We start from the raw sequence: 19,585 nt of genomic DNA, 5'->3' as shown, positions 1-19,585 counted from the left end.
TTCAGTCACAGATCTCTGCAGTTATCCTGTGCTGTTTCTGCAGAATACACATGATCTGATCAATTAAACCTTTACTTCAAACATCGGACCTCAATATTTTAATTCATTTTTAGTTATTAGTCATTAAAGGATCCTTTTATCAAGCTGCAGTAAAAAGTGGCCTGCGATAGTGTAGGCGCGTGTAACGGGTGCGCGCCGGGCCAGTTTTTACCGCATCTACAAAAAATGGCTTTTTTTTAATGGGATGGGAAAAGGGACTGTGGTAAAAATGAAACCAGAGTATGCCCAAAACCAGCCTGAGCCCTTAATGCCACCCACTGATCTAGTGGTAAAGGCTTACGTGCTACATGCACGGTGACCGGTCAATGCGCGCCAAGTGCCGATTACCATGCGTACGAGGAAATAAATAATTCATCCACACGTTATGGGCATGCGCCAAATCTGAAATTTCCACAGGAGGGCACGCTGGCCTGGAGGTAGTCTCATTTGGGCGCGCACTGCATGCGCGTACATCCTACCGTGGGTAAAAGGGCCCCTTAGATTATTGTAATTCATTCACCAGGGTCATAGATCCAAGGACCTTCAACATCTCCAACTGATTCAAAATACATCCATTACATTAATTACAGGGGCAAGAAAATATGACCATGTCACTCCTCTCCTTGAATCTACACATTGGTTACTAATATCTCACAGAACTACACACAAAATCCTTTCGTTATTTTTCAAAATCCTTGACCGCTTGCTAATCCTGTATATCCCTACCTGTGCCCTCCGATCATTAAAGCAGATTCTACTAGTAATCCCGAACACCAGACAAAATACCTGTGAATCCACTCGTCACTGTATTTTCTCAGTATCTGGCCTAACTCTATAGAATGCTCTCCCTCCTTTTCTCCGTTTAGAAACTTTGTCTTTGAACAAATTTAAGGCTGCATTCAAAATTGTTTTTATTTTGGGATGCTTTTCATTGACTGCCTACGAATCCCTCTCAACATTTGTTTCATATATGCTAATTTTTTCTCCCATTTTTTCCCAGGCAGCTGCTTCCAGAGCCAGCCTACAAAAGACATCTTTTCCATTGTAGTTCTGTTTCTTCCCCATCCACGTTTATCCCATTCACACCTTACTTTCTTTTTATGATTACGTAATCCATTTCTCGCCCTGTTTTTAGTATATGATTTTGTAAACCGCTCCGACATGCCCTGATGGCGGTATATTAAGTACTCAATAAACTTGAAACTTTTACCATGGAGGTCCTTGAATGCTATGCTTCCCTCGAATAATGGTTTTACATAAGAGCAAGCCAGCTAGGTGACCAAACACCATATTCTCTTCCCCAAAGGCTGCACAGTGCCCTTAAGCGGCAAATCTCACAGATCTGCTTTGTTTCTCTGTCTCCATCTGCTGCTCAATGGACATAACCCACAGGTTCTGGACTACTCTGTTATGAACACTAAGGAATTCTTATATATGTATAGTTTTAACTAATCTGAGCAAATGTGTTCCTGGAGGTGGGGCTGAGGTGGTGTTTTGACTTATGTGCACACTTTATGAACTGTGTATGTGCATAAAATAAACTGGGAAACATATGTGTACCACAGAATTGTTGTAAATGTGTACATGCACTTTCTGTGAGGCAATTTTCAAAGGGAAAATATGTATATACATTCCTTAGAAACTTGAAGTTATGCACATCATACCTGTCACACAAGTTAAGGAGCCTGTTATAAGCTATCTTCTACATAGGCAATGGATCATTTTTATAACATGGCGTTTTTTTTTTCTTCTCCCGACGTGATTTTCATTTGTTAATGGTAAAGAGTATTGGTAATGAAAATAAATATTACTACTATAAGAAATTAATTGCTTCTAAGAGGAAATACTTTATAATTATCTAATGATATGGTTAATAAATTTTGAACTATAACTAGTTATGGAATAACTAGGCAGACTGGGCTAGCGTTTTTAGTGCACGCTAACGCTACAGACACCCACAGGAATATATGGGTGTCTCTAGTGCTAACACGTGCTAAAAACGCTAGCATGCCTTAGTAAACATGGCCCTTAGTGTGGTTTCGTTGGACATCTATAAAGCATTAATGTCAGGGAGGCTAGTTTTTAAACATTTTAAAGTGCAAAACATTTATTTTAAATACTTTGATACTACATATTTCTTTATTCAGACAACAACATTTGTTTTATTGTCAGAGTGTCCTCTCAGGATAGATTTGTACCCTGGATTGTTTCCTGTGCTGTTCTAAGCATTTCAAGCTTCTCAAAGGCACTTTGCCAAGGAGATGCATTTTCAAATGACCGCCAAAATCTATCAGGATTTTTAGAAATTCCTGAACCAATTACAGAGAGGTTTCCCTAAACCCAAAGCTATTTAAAATTCACTAGGTAGTGATATACATTCTGTCTGGCTTGCATGGCTGAAAAGGGAGAACATAATTGAGAAGCAGAGCTCTTGGCAGGTGAATTAATTATATAGTAGACGTCAGTCTTTGTTCTCACAAATACCTGAAAATACCCTTCCGTGGTTTGTTGTGGAACTCCCACAAATGTATTATTCAACTTGATTGGAGTTAAAAAAAAAGAAAAATCAAATTAAAAAAAATAATTTACCTTCTACCAAATCATGCAAATAATCTAAAGAAATAAAAAGACTTTAATTATAACAAAATTGAAATGGTGGCTCTCTTAAATCTGTGTGTAATCCAAAGTGGAAAATAATAGTTCTCCATGCTAAAAGCTGATGGTGATAATGGTCTCCTGGAAAAATTTAAACCACGGAAAAAAATGGTCAAAGTTACTGTGTCCCTGTCCTCAGTCTACTCTTACAGTCAGAAAGACCCTGAAGACAGTTTTTAGCCCTCTAGATCAGCTTGCAGGCCTCTGGGCAGTTAATATCTGTAGGCCTGCGAGCAAAGCTTCAAAGGAGGCTTCCCTCAAATACTTTGAAGATTTTCAATACGCAGGGAAAAGCAGGAGGCAACACCACCCCTCATTTTCCCCATAGGAGGCCCAAGCTAATTTTGGGAAGAGACGTTTTCATGGCTGAACACCTGTTCAACCCATGTATATGTGTATAAGCAAAGGCCCCGCATTTTCACATCTTCCTACATACTTTTCCAGCAAAATTCTACCCATGGAAAAAAAAAAAGTGGAAACAATCACCCATGCTCTGTACCTGCAGCAACTTTCCAAGTGAAAATACATCTGCGCTTCTACTTGAGAACTAGTGCAAAGCCTGCAAGTCAAAAGTACACGTGATATTTGTACTGATTCCAACAAGCTCTGAGGAGAAGGAAGGCAGAATTTTTCTATTAGCCCATGAGAATTAACAAGGATATGCTGAACATGTCAATGCCAGAGCTGGATTCAGGAAAGTTTGGTTTCAATTTCCATTTGACAAGTCTAGCTATTCTGCTGCCACACCACTATCTCTGTTTTAATTTAAGATACTTATTCTTCCACCATCATAAATGAAAAATGAGTACAACTATTAGGCAAATGTGACAACAAGATGTAATGAATGCCCTTACTGTTTCATTCACGCTAAAGGTTACTCTTGGCCCTGCTGGTGATGCTGTGTCTATGCGGATTTCTGGAAGTTCTTCTCCGTCGACTCTGGAACTACAGGTAAAAATTCAAAGGGGTGAAACAAGTGACACTTCTGTAAAAGTAATGAGGCTACTTCAACCTCTCCCTGTCCTCTGGCTCTTCAAACATGCTCCTGTCATCTTAGTCTTAAAATTCATCCCCTGACCCTGTCTTTACAGCTTTCACCTTATTTTTAAATTTCTATTAAAAGGGCAATTCTATAAACTATGAACTAGTATGTCACCTAAGCACCATTCCCCAAATACCCGTTTAATTTGCATATTTGCAAGTGGGACTACACAGGGATGGGGCACAGGTGGGAGATAGGTGGGCCTCCCACTGATGAACATAAACATACAGAGTACTACAAGCTACGAGCATTCCTACTGCATTCAGGCGCTCGCACTTATGCCAGCGAGTGTCTAAATCGGGCACACAAATTTTGGGTTACGGTACAATTCTATAAAATTGGGTAGACTAGGCTCCTACTGCCAAGTCTTTGAGGTGCCTAAACAGAGTTGCTCAGTTATAGAAGTGTCCCCTAAATGTCCGGATCATCCTCTCTGCACTCACATTCATCTACCCTTGCTTAAACTAATGTAACATCCTTCCACACTGCTCCCACTGCAATCCTTTCAGAAAGCAAGGGCAGAAAATTTCCTTATCCACATACCTCTCACTTCCGGGTCCCCAGTTCTATCTATATTAATGAGCTGTTTAGACCCACTGTGGAAAGTTATCAGCCTAGGATTCTATTCTGGAAGGCCTTTGGCTAATATGCCCAAAACCAGCAATGTGTATAACACAGCCATTTAAAAAAAAACTCACTAACACTGTGGGGCACAGCATACTTCCTAGTTACACACAAAGGCCCTACAGCTAATGTGGTCACATTATTATTGAAATCAGCAGCTCAATGAAAGCTCTAGGAGTTATCTTAGATGATAAATTATGCATGAAACATCAAGTTAATTCTCTTGTGAAAAGTTCTTTATATACTATAAGGAAATTAAGGAGTATTCGGAAGTATTCGTAAGAGGATTTATTCCGGCGTGTGGTTCAATTTTTAATTCTAAGCGAGCTGCATTACTGTAATGTCATCTATCTGGGTTTATCAAAACAACTGTTAAGAAGGATTCAAACAATTCAAAATGTGGCAGTGTGGCTGATTATTTTCTTTGAAGAAGTCAGACTGAATCACACCTCACTTCATTAAGTTACATTGGCTTCCAATAGAGGGGAGACTATTATTAAACTGGGATATTTGATTTTCAAGACTGTACATGGTATGGTTCCTGACTATATGATCTTTCTTGTATGTAGACCAACAGCAAGTCAACCCTATAATATTAGGAATATTTTACCATTGTCCCTGCCTAGTCCTAAAGAGATGATCTAAAATGCTCACTGGTCTATTTGCATATCAAGCAGCCAGTTTATGCTCTTCTGTTTCTCAGGAATAAAAGTGTAGGTCTAGCACTGAGATCTTTAAAAAAGGGTGAAAGACAAAGCTATTTTGTAAACATGTTGTAAGGATGTAACGTGTTTATAGCTTCATTTTTCTCATTATGTTATGCTATATGATATCCGAGGGGTTAGAAAATGTCAGCCTTAGATAAAGCAATTTTAAATTATTTGTACCATCCTAGATTTTCCTTGAACTACATAGTTGGCTTTAGCGGGCTATAAATAAACTAACTGTAAGCAAATGAGGGCTAAGCTGTTCTCTCTGTATGAATATGTGCTAAATGATGCAGAAAACATCAGAATAGTTTACCTCTTAGATTTAAGGACCAGGCAATGGAAGCACAGTGGGAAGATTTTGCTTTCTGTATCCTTCCTGATTCAATGGACCTACATTTTTCCCATTATCTTCCCTGTGTGTCCCAACCCTCAGACTTATTAGTGTGTGTAATCTGGGGAAGGGGGTGTTGAAAACAGTGATCAGTCTTGTTAAGTGCAACAGTGCCCACAAGAAGCCTCAGCGTGGGTGCAGTGCCCAGTATCAGCATATGAGGACTTTGGTAGACACCATGGTCGAGTTCCCTGGACTAGCCTAAAAGCCTTGGTGTGTTTTAACTGCCCATATTCTCCACATTGTTACCTTGCTCTCTCCATCCTTTTTAAGGCTGGCCTTCCGGAAGCAGTAATGCTTTTGGATCGATTGTAGCTAGGTTTGTAACCTAGTCCCCATTTGTCTTTCAGAGAAGCTGCCTACGGATACAAAGTTTTATTCGTTTCATGTAAACAATGTGAACAACACAACAAAGGCCAAGAAAACAACAAGCAAGCCAAACCACCACAAGGGTGGAGGTACACAAATTCCTACGAAAAGTCGAATCTGAGGAAAGGGGGAGTAGGAGGAGTAGGCTCTTGAACAACACTAGTCGCCTACTGGTGTTGTTCAAGAGCCTACTCCTCCTACTCCCCCTTTCCTCAAGAAAACAACAAAACATAGGCAAGTTTGTCCCAAAATCCTAACTTTATATCCCTGTATGAGGTGAAAAGAATGGACATTGCTTACTCTCATACTGGACCTACGGAGCTTTTTCCGCACGTCTCTGCGAATGTCATTAACAGCCACAGACTCTAACTGCTGGTAGCGTTGAATCTCCTGATTTATGGTTCCTTCGCTTGCTCCAAGTTTCCTAAAATAAAACAATAAAATGCCAGACTAAATGTCTTTACCAATGATAAAGTTCCATTACAATAGTTAAATTTCTACTTTCCACATCTTAAGTTCATCTTTTGTCACTACAGGAGAGAACTGTAGCTAATGTGTTTCACCAACAATGATAAATCTGCTTGCATTTTAACTGTCTTGGACAATCTGATCAATTTCTATGATTTGATCAAAGAATTAGATCAGGGGTATGTATTAGATGAGGCTTACTTGGATTTCAGATTTAATTACTACTACTACTTATCATTTCTATAGTGCTACTAGACATACACAGTGCTGTACACTTGAACAGTAAGAGATAGTCCCTGCTCAGCAGAGCTTACAATCTAATTAGGACAGACAAACAGGACAAATAAGAGATAAGGGAATTACTAAGGTGGGAATGATAAAATATGGGTACTGAACAAGTGAGTAAGGGTTAGGAGTTAAAAGCAGCATCAAAAAGGTGGGCTTTTAGCCTAAGTTTGAAGATGGCCAGAGATGGAGCTTGACATACCGGCTCAGGAAGTCTATTCCAGGCATATGGGGCAAAAGGAATGGAGTCTGGAGTTAGCAGTGGAGGAGAAGGGTGACGATAAGAGAGATTTACCCAGTGAACGGAGTTCCCGGGGAGGAATGTAGGGAGAGATGAGAGTGGATAGGTACTGAGGAGCTGCTGAGTGAATGCACTTATAGGTCAATAAGAGGAGTTTGAACTGTATGCGGAAACGGATAGGAAGCCAGTGAAGTGACTTGAGGAGAGGGCTAATATGAGCATAACGACACTGGTGGAATATTAGTCGTGCAGCAGAATTTTGAACAGATTGGAGAGAGATGGCTAAGTGGGAGACCTGTGAGAAGCAAGTTGCAATAGTCTAAGCGAGAGGTGATAAGAGTGTGGATGAGGGTTCTGGTAGTGTGCTCAGAAAGGAAAGGGTGAATTTTGGTTATATTACAGAGAAGAGAAGCAATAGGTTTTAGCAGTCTGCTGAATATGTGCAAAGAAGAAGAGAGAGGAGTCGAAGATGACCCCAAGGTTACGAGCTGATGACACAGGGAGGATGAGAGTGTTATCCACAAAGATAGAGAATGGGGGAAGAGGAGAGGTTGGTTTAGGGGAAAGATAAGAAGCTCAGTCTTGGTCATGTTTAGTTTCAGATGGCGCTGAGACATCCAGGCAGCAATGTCAGACAGGCAGGCTGACACTTTGGCCTGAATTTCGGCTGAGATTTCTGATCTGGAAAGGTAGATCTGGGAGTCATCAGTGTAAAGATGATACTGAAAAACCATGGGATGAGATCAGAGTACCAAGGAAAGAAGTATAGATGGAGAAAAGAAGAGGTCTCAGGACAGATTCCTGAGGTACACCAACTGATAGTGGGATAGAAGTGGAGAAGGATCCACCAGAGTAATAAAAGTATGATGGGAGAGATAAGAAGAAAACCAGGAAAGAACAGAGCCCTGAAACTCAAGTGAGGACAGAGTATCAAGGAGTAGGCTGTGATCAACAGTGTCAAAAACAGCAGATCGAGAAGGATGAGGACAGAATAGAGACTTTTGGATCTGGCCAGAAACAGGTCATTGGAGACTTTAGCCAGCACTGTTTCGGCTTTCCCTGTCAGAGTGATGTCAGAGGAAGCAGGACAGGCCAGAGGGAAATCTTTGGGGCAGGCCACAGGCAGCATATAAGCAATGCCGTCACATCCAGGGACCAAAAGATCATCACCTTTAAGGTAGAATGGCAGAGGGGATTGAGAAGGGGGGAAGATGTGAACCACAGGTGGGAGGAGGGGAGTGAGATGTAGACCCATGAGCAGAGCTGGAGGGGCCACTGATGGAAGCTATGACCAAGACAGTGAGCTTCAGCAGCCACAAAAAGAGCTTGGTGCTGCTCACCACCTAGTATGTGTTGCTGCTCATGGAGGTGGAGTGGAGAGAGAGAGAGGTGCTGGACACTGGGAGGGAGGGAGGAAGGAAGGAAATAGACAGAGCGAGAATGGTCCCCAAGAAAGAAAGAGATAATGGGTCTGGGAAAAGAGGAGAGGGAGGGAAGGAAGAGAAAAGGAGAGATGTTGGATATGGGGGCTGGAGGGAGGGGGATGGGATTTGATATACTGCCTTTCTGTGGTTACAATCAAAGCACTTTGCATATCATATACAGGTACTTATTTTGTACCTGGGGCAATGGGGGATTAAGTAACTTGCCCAAAGTCACCAAGGGCCACAGTGGGAAATAAATAAGTAAATACAATCCTTTTAATTGCAACCGAAAAGTTTTAACTTTGCGATTAAAAATTGTAATCAAAATGTAGCCCTAGTGTTTACCGATGGCTGCCCCCATCCTGTTTGGATCAATAGAAACAAAAATCTGGATAGACTGTCTATGGGCTTTAGTCATCAAGATAGAAGGCCAAGGTTCACTTGCAGTCCAAGGTGTGCAGTGCGTTTTCACCAGGATGGGAATGAGGTTTTGGGAAAAATATTGAAAGGACTTGCCTAAGCTCTTGTATTTGTTCACTGCTCTCCGAATCCTTTTAGCAAAGCAATTCTTTCAAGTTTTACATTGAAAAGTTTTCTAATATATATCTAGAGGCGTAATCCTCCAAGGGTACAGAGAGCCATTTTATAAGGAAAGGTGGCGTAGTAGGTATTATATTGCAGCTCAATCAAAAAGATACCCAGAAAAGTTGGGTTCAGTTGGAACAGGGTTTCCTAGGGGATACACAGTTATGGAAGCTAACGCGTCTTCCCTTGAAGGAGCTGAGAGCTATAATGCGGAAAGTCAATTCTTATACCCAGCTCACACTTACTTTATAGATTAGGGTGCGGTTACAACTCTTAAAACAAAGGATTTGTTTTACAGCGACACCATTTTTGAAGGTAGAAGTTTTTTTCCCAGTTAAGATAGATGCGGCCTATAGAACATGTACTATACATCCAAAGACAGGTACAACCTTTAAGTTACAACGGTTTTCAAAACTGCAAGACTACAGGGACTGTATATGTTGCTGTTTGCCCTGTGACTTACGGTTAGAAGACAGAAGTGCTATCAGTCAAAGAGCTGAAGGCAAGCCTCTAGCTGAACACTCAATAAAGATGAGACATGGCTTTGAGAACTATAAATTCTCTGTTTTACTACAGCCCAAACTTACATGGAGAGATGGCGACATGAACAGATTGTTGCTCCAGTCTGAGCAACATTTGAATTTAATACTGTCACTCCTAATAGTCTAAAATCAGGAACTGGATTTGACTGTATTGTTATATGTATGTTATACAAAGGATATACATTACTGTCAGGCTCATTTTCGAAAGAGATGGACATAAATCGGCACTTGGTCATCCATCTCTCAGAGACGTCCAAATCGGAATAATCGAAACCCGATTTTGGACATCTCTAGCAGTAGTCCATTGCAAGAATAACCAATTCTGAGGGGGGCTTATCAGAGGCGTGGTAAATGCGGGACTTGGGCGTTCCCAAAACTTGGACGTCTTTAAGCCATAATGGAAAAAAGCAGAGACGTCCAAGACTAAAAACTTGGACGTTTTCACCCGGACCTGTTTTTACTACGAATAAGGCACAAAAAGGTGCCCGAAATAACCAGATGACCACCGGAGGGAATCAAGGATGACCTCCCATTACTCCCGCAGTGGTCACTAACCCCCTCCCACCCTCAAAAAACATCATTAAAAATATTACGTGGCAGCCTCTATGCCAGCCTCAGATGTTATACTCAGGTCCATGAGAGCGCATGCAGGTCCCTGGAGCAGTTTCAGTGGGTGCAGTGCACTTCAGGCAGGTGGGCCCAGGCCCATACCCCCCTATCTGTTACATTTGTGGAGGAAACAGCGAGCCCGCCAAAACCCACCAGAAACCCTCTGTACCCACAAGGTGCCCCCCTTCACCCGTAAGGGTTATGGTAGTGGTGTACAGTTGGGAGTAGTGGGTTTTGGGGGGCTCAGCACACAAGGTAAGGGAGCTATGTACCTGGAAGGATTTTATGAAGTCCGCTGCAGTGCCCCCTAGGGTGCCCGACTGCTGTCCTGGCATATCAGGGGGACCACTGTACTACAAATGCTGGCTCCTCCCACGTCCAAATGGCTTGCATTTGGATGTTTTAGAGTTGGACGTCTTTGGTTTCGAAAATCGCAGAAAATCAAAGACGTCCAAATTCGTGAAGTCATTAAGTTTCTACAACTCGTCCGCTTGAAATATCATTTCCGACACCGGAAGAGAGCCTGTACATTTTGAAGCTGCAATGAGCATCTTTTGTTTGGTACACCAACAAGAAAATAAGCACTGCAAAATCAGATGGCTCGAACGACAAAATAGCAACCTTTGCCATTTGATGCACTGATAAAGGTTCAGGCTACAGCTCTGGTTGTACAAACACAAACACACTCAAACACCTGACCACAAAGAGTAAAAGGGGTGAGAAAGTAAGGATACTAAGGTAACTCTGAAAGTTTCCTCTTTGTTTTTATATTGTTTTTCTGGTTACTCACAAAAGAGATCCCACTGTGGAGCAGACATAAGAGAAAAGACAATTGAAGTAGCCCTGCTCAGTGATGTCAGTGCAGAAACTCCTACACATCCATAGTATGACATGCTAAAAACCAAGAGCTTTCTCACTCATATTATCACATTGGGCTGTGTTGAAGGATGTTACCCATGCATGAGGACTTACTACCTTGCTTGTCCTTGGAAAATATTCCTACTAAAGTTGTCATCAAATAGGAGGTCACCTGTTATTGAAGCAACACTGCTAACAACAAGGGTAGAGAGAGGAAAAGAGGCAAAGAAAGAATTACGAAAGAACAGTATTTCTTGCTGAGGGAGAGCTACAGTTTAGCTTAGTAAGTGAAATGCAAGCATGGTTTGCTTATACTTACTTTAAATCATCAATCACTTTTGCTTGTTCATTCAATTCTCTTATGTCTACTAAGCGTTTCACAAATTTTCTGCCTCTCTGGTCACTACTTTGATTGCTTAGTGTTCCCTGGCGCCGATAATCAATGGTCTCCTATATAGAAATTAAGAAAAAAACAGGCATCATAGGCTTCATACGTAAATAGGCTGCTTATACATCAGAAGCAGATGCGCTTTAGCACTATGCAAACAATACGGCAAGTGTTAGCAGTAAATTTAAGAGACTGAGACCATACGCCACATATCCTGGCTTGGAGACATCACCCTCAAGAGAAATCAAAGTAATCTAAATCAGAAAAGGATGCAGACCCCAGTACCAAAAAGGCGGCATGCAGAAATCAAATCAATCAACATCTGTTTCATTAAGGGATGAGTAGCTGATTTCTTCAGAAATGTGTGAGTCTTGCATTATTGAATTGCGGACGCACAGAAACAGTTACATACATTTCCCCAGGAGCGAGACCTGCTTGCTATCAGGTGTGAACTGACAGACTGAGAGGGATCACACATCTCTGAACCAGAAAGATACTCTGCAGGAACAGAATAACGCTGGACTCTGGGGCTCAACCCCAGCAGGTGATTTACTAGTCGCTGCCCAAGGGTTAGTTTGCAGCCTTCTCCATTTACTGACCCTTCTTCTGTATTCTAGATGGTGAACAGGAGGATTAGTGCTTTATAGAATTGTATTTGTCAAGCAGTTTTTATTTAAGTTCAATATTTTTATTGAAATTTATAATACAAAAACATTGGAAAGAAAGAAAACATCAACAACAAAGAACAAACAACTCTAAGTGCATCCTGCATTTTAAACATTAAGTAGAAAAATAATAGAAGCATTTGAATACTTTCATCATGAAATGGACTCAGAAAAGGTTAACAATGGAGCCCAAACTTTTTAAAAATGTTCTAAAAAACCTTTATGTTCAGACATTGCTTTTGATATTTAACTATATTACATAACGAGGAAACAATGATTTGTGACTGTGATTTTCCAAGTCATGAATTATCGTTGTTAAAGCAATTGCTATAAGGATATCGACTACTTTTTTAATATTTCAGGGATATTACCATGTAAGGAAGCTGATCTCAAGATAATAGATTTGTAAGATACAGGAATTTTAACATTAGTTATTACAGTTGTTCTATACCAAACCTCATCCCAAAAGGATGACAGATTGGAACAAATATAACACGTATGTTCTATAATACCGATACCCTGACTGCAAGACCAACGTATATTAGGTAAATCAGAGTTAGCCTTATGTTGCTTTATTACTGCCCATAAGGCTTTGAGTGAACAATAACAGTATCTTTGCATATAAAACCAGCCCTGTTGACATTAGCTCATGAACTGTAAATCACATTGACAGGTGGGTGACTGAGGGAACCTTTTACTAAGGTGTGCCGAAAAGTGGCCTGCGCTGGTATAGAGATGTGTATTAGACGCACACAGGTCCATTTTTCAGCGCACCTGTGAAAAAAGCCTATTTTTTTTGGCCGAAAATGGACGTGTGGCAAAATGAAAATTGGCGCACATCCATTTTGGGCCTGAGACCTTACCACCACCTACTCACTTAGAGGTAACGTCTCACGCATTAACCTAGCGGTAATCGTCAGTGCATGTAGAATACCGATTACCGCTCGGTTAGTACTGGATGAGTGTAAGAAATGAAATTACCACCCGGGCCACACAGTAGTTTCAAACTGGCACGCATAGGTGCCTATGTGGCTTAGTAAAAGGGCCCTTGAAAGAGTCCTGCTGAGCCAGTGGGTATCTGTCTCTGTTGGGGTGTTGTATTCTCTGTATCTATTACGTATATATTCTTTTGCTTACTGCTTAGTTGCTAGAGGAGTGGTCTATAAATATGATTAAATAAATAAACAAATGCGTTGTACAATGGCCTTAAGCTAGCTTCCTTAAGATACACATTTTGGCAGTGACTGTGTTGCTCCACTTTTTCGCAGCCTAGTCCTTGGGGTAAATATAGCCACAATCCATAAACTTGAGAGGACTCCTGCATGCAGCTCTCATCTCATGAATATCCACTGTGGACATTCTGAAAACTCTTTCTTCCTTTTAAACTTCTTATGTATTTTATTTATTTAAACCATTTGTAGCCCAACATAAAATCACCATTTTCAAATTGTCGTATATCAAATATCATTAAATATTAAACATGAGATGAAGTCCAGTATGTCAGGGCCATAGGCAAGATGGAAAAGGGGGCAGTTGTGACTCAGGCACCTCCAGACCACATATGCAGGAATCAGAAAGGGCCTCGGAAGTTGTAGTGTAGCTGCTGGGGATGCCCAGGCCCCATCAGCTCAAGTAATTCAGAAGAACTGTCGGTTAATATTGAGTATCAGGATTTTCAAAAGTACCTCATGAAAGACTCCGGAGGAAATTGGAGAGTCATGGGATAGGAGGTAATGTCCTTTTGTGGATTAAAAACTGGTTAAAAGGAAACAGAGTAGGGTTAAATGGTCAGTATTCTCAGCGGAGAAGGGTGGATAGTGGGGTTCTCCAGGGGTCTGTGCTGGGACCACTGCTTTTTAGCAAATTTGTAAATGATCTAGAGATGGAAGTAACTAGTTAGGTAATTACATTTGCTGATGACACATTATTCAAAGTTGTTAAATCGCAAAAGGATTGTGACAAATTACAAGAGGGCCTTACAAGACTGGGCATTTAATGTGAGCAAGTGCAAAGTGATGCATGTGGGAAAGAAGAACCCAAACTATAGCTAAGTGATGCAAGGTTCCACATTTCCTGTTTGCAGAACGGCGGGACCAGAGGAACAGCTGAAACAGAAGTGAAAGCAAAGGCAGTCTGAAGCGGCGTCTGTGCGTGCTGGACTTCACTGTTGCCGGCGGAGCAGGAGGTAAAACGTTTTAAACAACAGCTGGCACTTACGAAGGGCTGGGGCACCCGCACACGTCCTCCTTGCACTCGGAGGCCACAGAGAGAGAGGGAGGGAGGCGCTGGGCGGCGGAAAACGGAGGAGAGGGGGGGTGTGGAACTCGGACAGGAGTGGGCCCGTGGAACTCGGACGGATGGGAGTGGAAGGAGGTAGGGGGTCATGGAACTCGGGGGAGGGGGCCATTGTTTACTCACCTCCGGTGGATGCTGCTGGGTTCCCTTCCCTCTCACTTACCATTGGTCCGCCTTGTGATGTCATCCGCAGGGCGGACCAATGGGAACTGTGTTACGAACCCAGGCATCCAGACGGAGGTGCAAATTATTATATAGGAGATATATATATATATATATATATATATATATATATATATACACACACACATACATACGCTTAAGTGCAAGGATCTGGGACCAAAGAAATGCATGCAGTTAACCAGAGCTCACACCACAACAGAAGAGACTGTGACAGGTAGAAGCCTGAAGAACATCACCAGAGGAGATCCAGCAAGAAGCAACAACAATGCCTGACAGATCCTGCCAAATGACTGAGGAACTCCAGATCCCAGAAGGAACCAAGCAAGCTTGAGATGGGAAGCCCTGGCACAGCGATAGTATGACAGCTGAGACATCTGGGTGAGACACTTTCAGTCTTTTTTATTTGGCAATATGGGTTAGAGAAGTGTTAGGAGACATAAAGGGTAAAGAGTCATGGACTTGATATACTGCCTTTCTTTGGTGTAACCAAACTGGTTCACATAATCTATGTAGGTACTTTCTCTGTCCTTACTGGGCTCACAATATGATTTTTTACTTAGGACAACAGAGCTGCTATGGGAATTGAACCCAGTTCCCCAGGTTCACAGCTCACTACATTAACCATTAGGCTACTCCTCCATGAACTAGCCATTAGGGTGCATAGTGGTTGGTGCCTTGCGGTCTTATACTTTATCAGACACTGTGTGAAATGTACTGAATCTAAATTATTGTTTGTCAATACATACATTATCCCAGGGGAAAACGGTGCCCTGTGTGGTATATTCATATAGGAAAGAACCCAGAAAATATAAAGCAAGGTCTCCTCCCTTTACACAGGGATGTCTGTGCTGCCAGACAGATGTCCTTGTCCCTGTTTTTTTGCCGTTCATATGTTGGACATTCCAGTTTGTCATGCTGGACCTCCTCAGCTCACAGACATCCATCTCATGCTATTTTTTCCAAAAGGAAATTCTGATGTATTTCCTGCTGAAAAATACATGCGTTGGTACATACAACGCTAACCCCCCTTAATCCTACTCTGACAGATAAAGGACATACAATATGTGGTTGTTGTCAATTTTGTAATCAAACTATACAATGTGCTGAATGGCAACATCCCACAAGACCAAATAAAAAATATTATCAAAGAACTCATACTACATGTGATTCCACGTACGTTATTTACGGCATAATTTACCCTTGTTCATTATGGTATGTGGGACGCACCATGAGAAAATTCAAAACTCGACTTACAGAGCATAAAAGTAGATTGTACCTTCAAATACTTTCAGCCCTATCGCCCATTGCGTAGAACATAACCATCAATTTGCACAATTGAAATGGTTTGTCATTGATCAGGTGATTAGTTCTATGAGAGGTGGCGATATGTCACGGATACTTACACACAACGAACAATACTGGATCTTTGAACTCAACACATTGACACCGCATGGGCTTAATGACTGTATTGAATGGAACACAGTGATTTGATCGCTGGTTCAAAAATTCTTTTGATAAGTGGTTCAGATTTAGTTCATTCATTAACATCGGTTTAGATGACTGTGTGATGTCATTTCCTGCCAGGGAGCGGATATAATCCTCATCAGAAAAGAAATTTTAAATTTAAATTTAGAGGACAAGACTTCTTGTTTTCTGCTTCTAATGTAATAATCATTTTGGAGTTCCTGAGGAAGTATTGAATGAAACCCTGCAGAGTCGGACTCTTGATGATTGACTAGAATATACTATTGGGAGAAGCGATTGTTTGGTTCCCATGGATTGTAAAAAAACGCCTTGAAGCCTGGACTTGAAGATATAGTGATGGCTGGGCGTTTCAGCGGAGAACATAACAGACACAAGAACAACAATTTCTTCAACAAGTTCTAAGGAGAGGCAAACTACAAAGAACGATAAGTGCCTTCTTTTGTATATTATAGAACTAGAAGACCTAGATAGGGTCAACTTGTAGTCTTCTCTGAGGACCTGTGGAACATTAAGGAATCAGCTTGATACTCACAATTTGATAATACATTGTTTGAGTTATTCACTGTGATTAGAGCATTGTTGTGTGGTTTTAGTAAAGAATTTGCATATATATATAAAAAAAACCACGGAGGGGTTCAGTGATTGAGATGCTCAACCACTCGTAGAGACTGTAACATCGATATACTGTGTCTCATTTTGAGTGAGTTATTACTATGAGAACCCTCCAAAAAATTAATAATTATATATAAAAAAAATCTTTTATCATAAGTGAGATCAAACTTATACCTTTTTGAAATGTATCCAAGTTTAGATACTCTGGTTTGTGTTTTGTAATTTATGGACAGTTACTAGAGTACAGATATTTTGGGATCAACTTTTGAAAAATACATGTGGACAGATGCCTGTTTTGGACGTTATGAGCTGAATGTCTCTATTCTGATTTGGACATCCTATCGATAATTCCCCTCCATTTAAGCAGGCTTTCGAATGACTGGTAGACGGCAATGGGCTGTAAATTCTATTTTATTATTTTATTTATTTATCAAACATGTGGCGGTTTACAAAAAACAAAGAAAGAAATGTAGACAAGACATCGACATATAATAAAACAAACATAATCAAGTAAACGGAGGAAGGGTGAATAGTCACAACATAAAATTCCTAATAAGACAAGCTATATAAAGAAGTCAGCAAACATGAAGAAGGGCGAATAAAAGCCTCAAAGTGTAACTGACGCGGTGAGGAAAAAGAAAATTCAGAGAAAAACTTGAGAATACACCAAGTCTTTAAAGTTGTTTTAAACCCAAGCATGGAAGATTCCCAGTGGAGAGTTGCTACAAGTTGGTTCCAAAAAGAGGGAACCAGACAATGTAAAGCAGAAGAATGAGAAGAGTCTGGCACAGGACAGAATAGGGAAGGATAACCACAAGGTTCGTTCTGAGGAGGAAAGTAATGAATCTGTCTCAAGACAAATCCCTCCTCTCAGTACCCTTCTCCACCACCGCCAACTCCAGGCTCCGCCCTTTCTGCCTCGCCTCACCCCATGCTTGGAATAAACTCCCTGAGCCCATACGCCAGGCCCCCTCCCTGCCCATCTTCAAATCCTTACTCAAAGCCCACCTCTTCAATGTCGCCTTCGGCACCTAACCACTATACCACTATTCAGGAAATCTAGACTGCCCCAACTTGACATTTCATCCTTTAGATTGTAAGCTCCTTTGAGCAGGGACTATCCTTATTTGTAAAACTGTACAGCGCTGCGTAACCCTAGTAGCACTCTAGAAATGTTAAGTAGTAGTAGTAAGAGATAAACTGGACAGCAAGAACGAAGGGCTCTAGAAATAAATAGTAGGGTTTCTTTTCCTATTTTACTGTAAACCACTTTGATGTATGGTTTTCCAAATGTGACCTTACATTGTAATAAACTACACTTGCTAACCCCAGAAATACTGTAAGCTGTCTTATCAACTTACATAAAGTAACTCCAATTTTTCTGGATACAGTTTCAACTTATGGATATTTAGCCATTGGGCAAGGGTCTGTAGACAGAGATTCAGGTTCTGATTTGACTATATTTGATCCAAGGCTACTGGGCTAATCAAATGGCTACCATTTGCAAACAGATAACAATCCATCCCAAAGTCTGAGTGTGGGGTACCACAGGAACAATACAGACATTAAATAAAGCAAGAGAACTGACCCCTATGGTACTCTAAATTGCAAAATCCCTGATGCAGATGCAAAGTAATGGTCTTTCTTCAGTATCTTCCAATGACTGCCCCGCAGAAAAGTAAATATGCATAATAAGATTAGCTCCTTCCGTCTAATATCATACAAGCATGTTAATAAGATGGAATGGTCAACTGTAGTTTAACAGGACTAATAAAGGGTCTTGGCCCCTGTCTGTCCAGATATGTACATCATTCATATAGACAGATAGAATAGCAGTTTCCATGCTATCATTTGAAGAATTCTGTGGCTTTTCACATGTGAGTTATTGATTATTAACAATGCACTCCATTATTTTACTTCTATCTTTATCATTTATCTTACATTATAATTTGTAGAATGCTTGGGGTTCGTATTGAGACTGTGGGACGGAACCCGGCTAACTCCCATGGTTGACGGCAAACCTGGAAATTCAATGCCGGGGCCGTATTCGGCAAATGGCATTGAATTTCCAAGGTTTTTTTGCTGCTAAAACATAGCCGGTTAAGCCAGTATTCATTGGCTGACTGGCTAAGTTATAGTGGGCAAAGACAGAGCTCCTATTTACGCAGGTCTATCTGGCTGCTAAACTTCAATTAGCGCAAACCGGCTACGTTGCTCGACAGTCAGTAATCAGGCTAGCTGCTAAGTGGTAATATTCAGCCGAGATAGCTTGCTATCTCGCACCAAATATTAGTTCTTAGCTGGCTTTAGGCTATTTAACTGGCCAGCAGCTGTTCCTGGCTGGTTAAACAGTTGAAATATTGGCCGGTTTATGTTTATTTGATTATTTCAGATGTTATACTCTTACCTGCCTAGAATTTAAGATAAGGAAACAATAAGTTGAATAAACACATAAATACATGGCACAGAATGATGAAAACTTAAGAGGGAGGGGGTCTCTTGCACTCTTCTTAACAGGACACATCATGACTACTTTTAAGGGATGTAGAAAACAGCCTCTCTCTAGGATAAGCTTATCACAGTCCTTATCTAATGACAGATCAATCACTTTGCTCACCATTGCTTCAGGTCTAAACTTATGGCTAGATGTAGTAAAATGCCGTATGGTGTTTACATGCATTAATGCTCCTCAGTGCACATTATTTACCACACATCCAAATGTATGCAGTCAGGCTTATTTATTAACAATGTGTGCTAAGAGCATGAACGCATGCTAACGCAGTAGTGTGCATTAGTAAATCTAGCCCTTAAGATTGTAAGATTGACAGGGAAAGGGAAATACCTAGTGTATCTAAATGTAACTCGACTTCAGCTACAAGGGAAAAGGCATGTACTAAATCCAAAATAAAATAAAATAATAAAAAAACAAAACACACATACTGGCTTTTAGCAGTAAAACAGTTACGATCAACAGATAATACAAGGTGGGGGCACAGTTAAAGATCTGTGATAAGTGTGGTTCCAATTTATTTTTATTTATTTATTGCATTTGTATCCCACATTTTCCCACCTCTTTGCAGGCTCAATGTGGCTTACAATACATCATGGATAGTGG

General features: G+C 40.9%; 1 protein-coding gene across 1 annotated transcript in view; it reads right to left on the bottom strand.

Annotated features, from left to right (window-relative positions):
- The window catches only part of KIAA1109 (KIAA1109 ortholog), a 452,391-nt gene that overhangs the window by 95,309 nt on the left and 337,497 nt on the right, over positions 1–19,585 (bottom strand). Inside the window, 4 exon segments of the mRNA XM_030191772.1 lie at positions 3,549–3,639; positions 5,711–5,820; positions 6,131–6,254; positions 11,162–11,292. Coding sequence (XP_030047632.1) covers positions 3,549–3,639; positions 5,711–5,820; positions 6,131–6,254; positions 11,162–11,292 — 456 coding nt within the window.

This window comes from Microcaecilia unicolor, chromosome 2, assembly GCF_901765095.1.
Source record: "Microcaecilia unicolor chromosome 2, aMicUni1.1, whole genome shotgun sequence".
Taxonomy (NCBI): domain Eukaryota; kingdom Metazoa; phylum Chordata; class Amphibia; order Gymnophiona; family Siphonopidae; genus Microcaecilia; species Microcaecilia unicolor.
The sequence above is the reverse complement of the archived record's forward strand: the minus strand, read 5'-3'. Positions and strand labels throughout refer to the sequence as shown.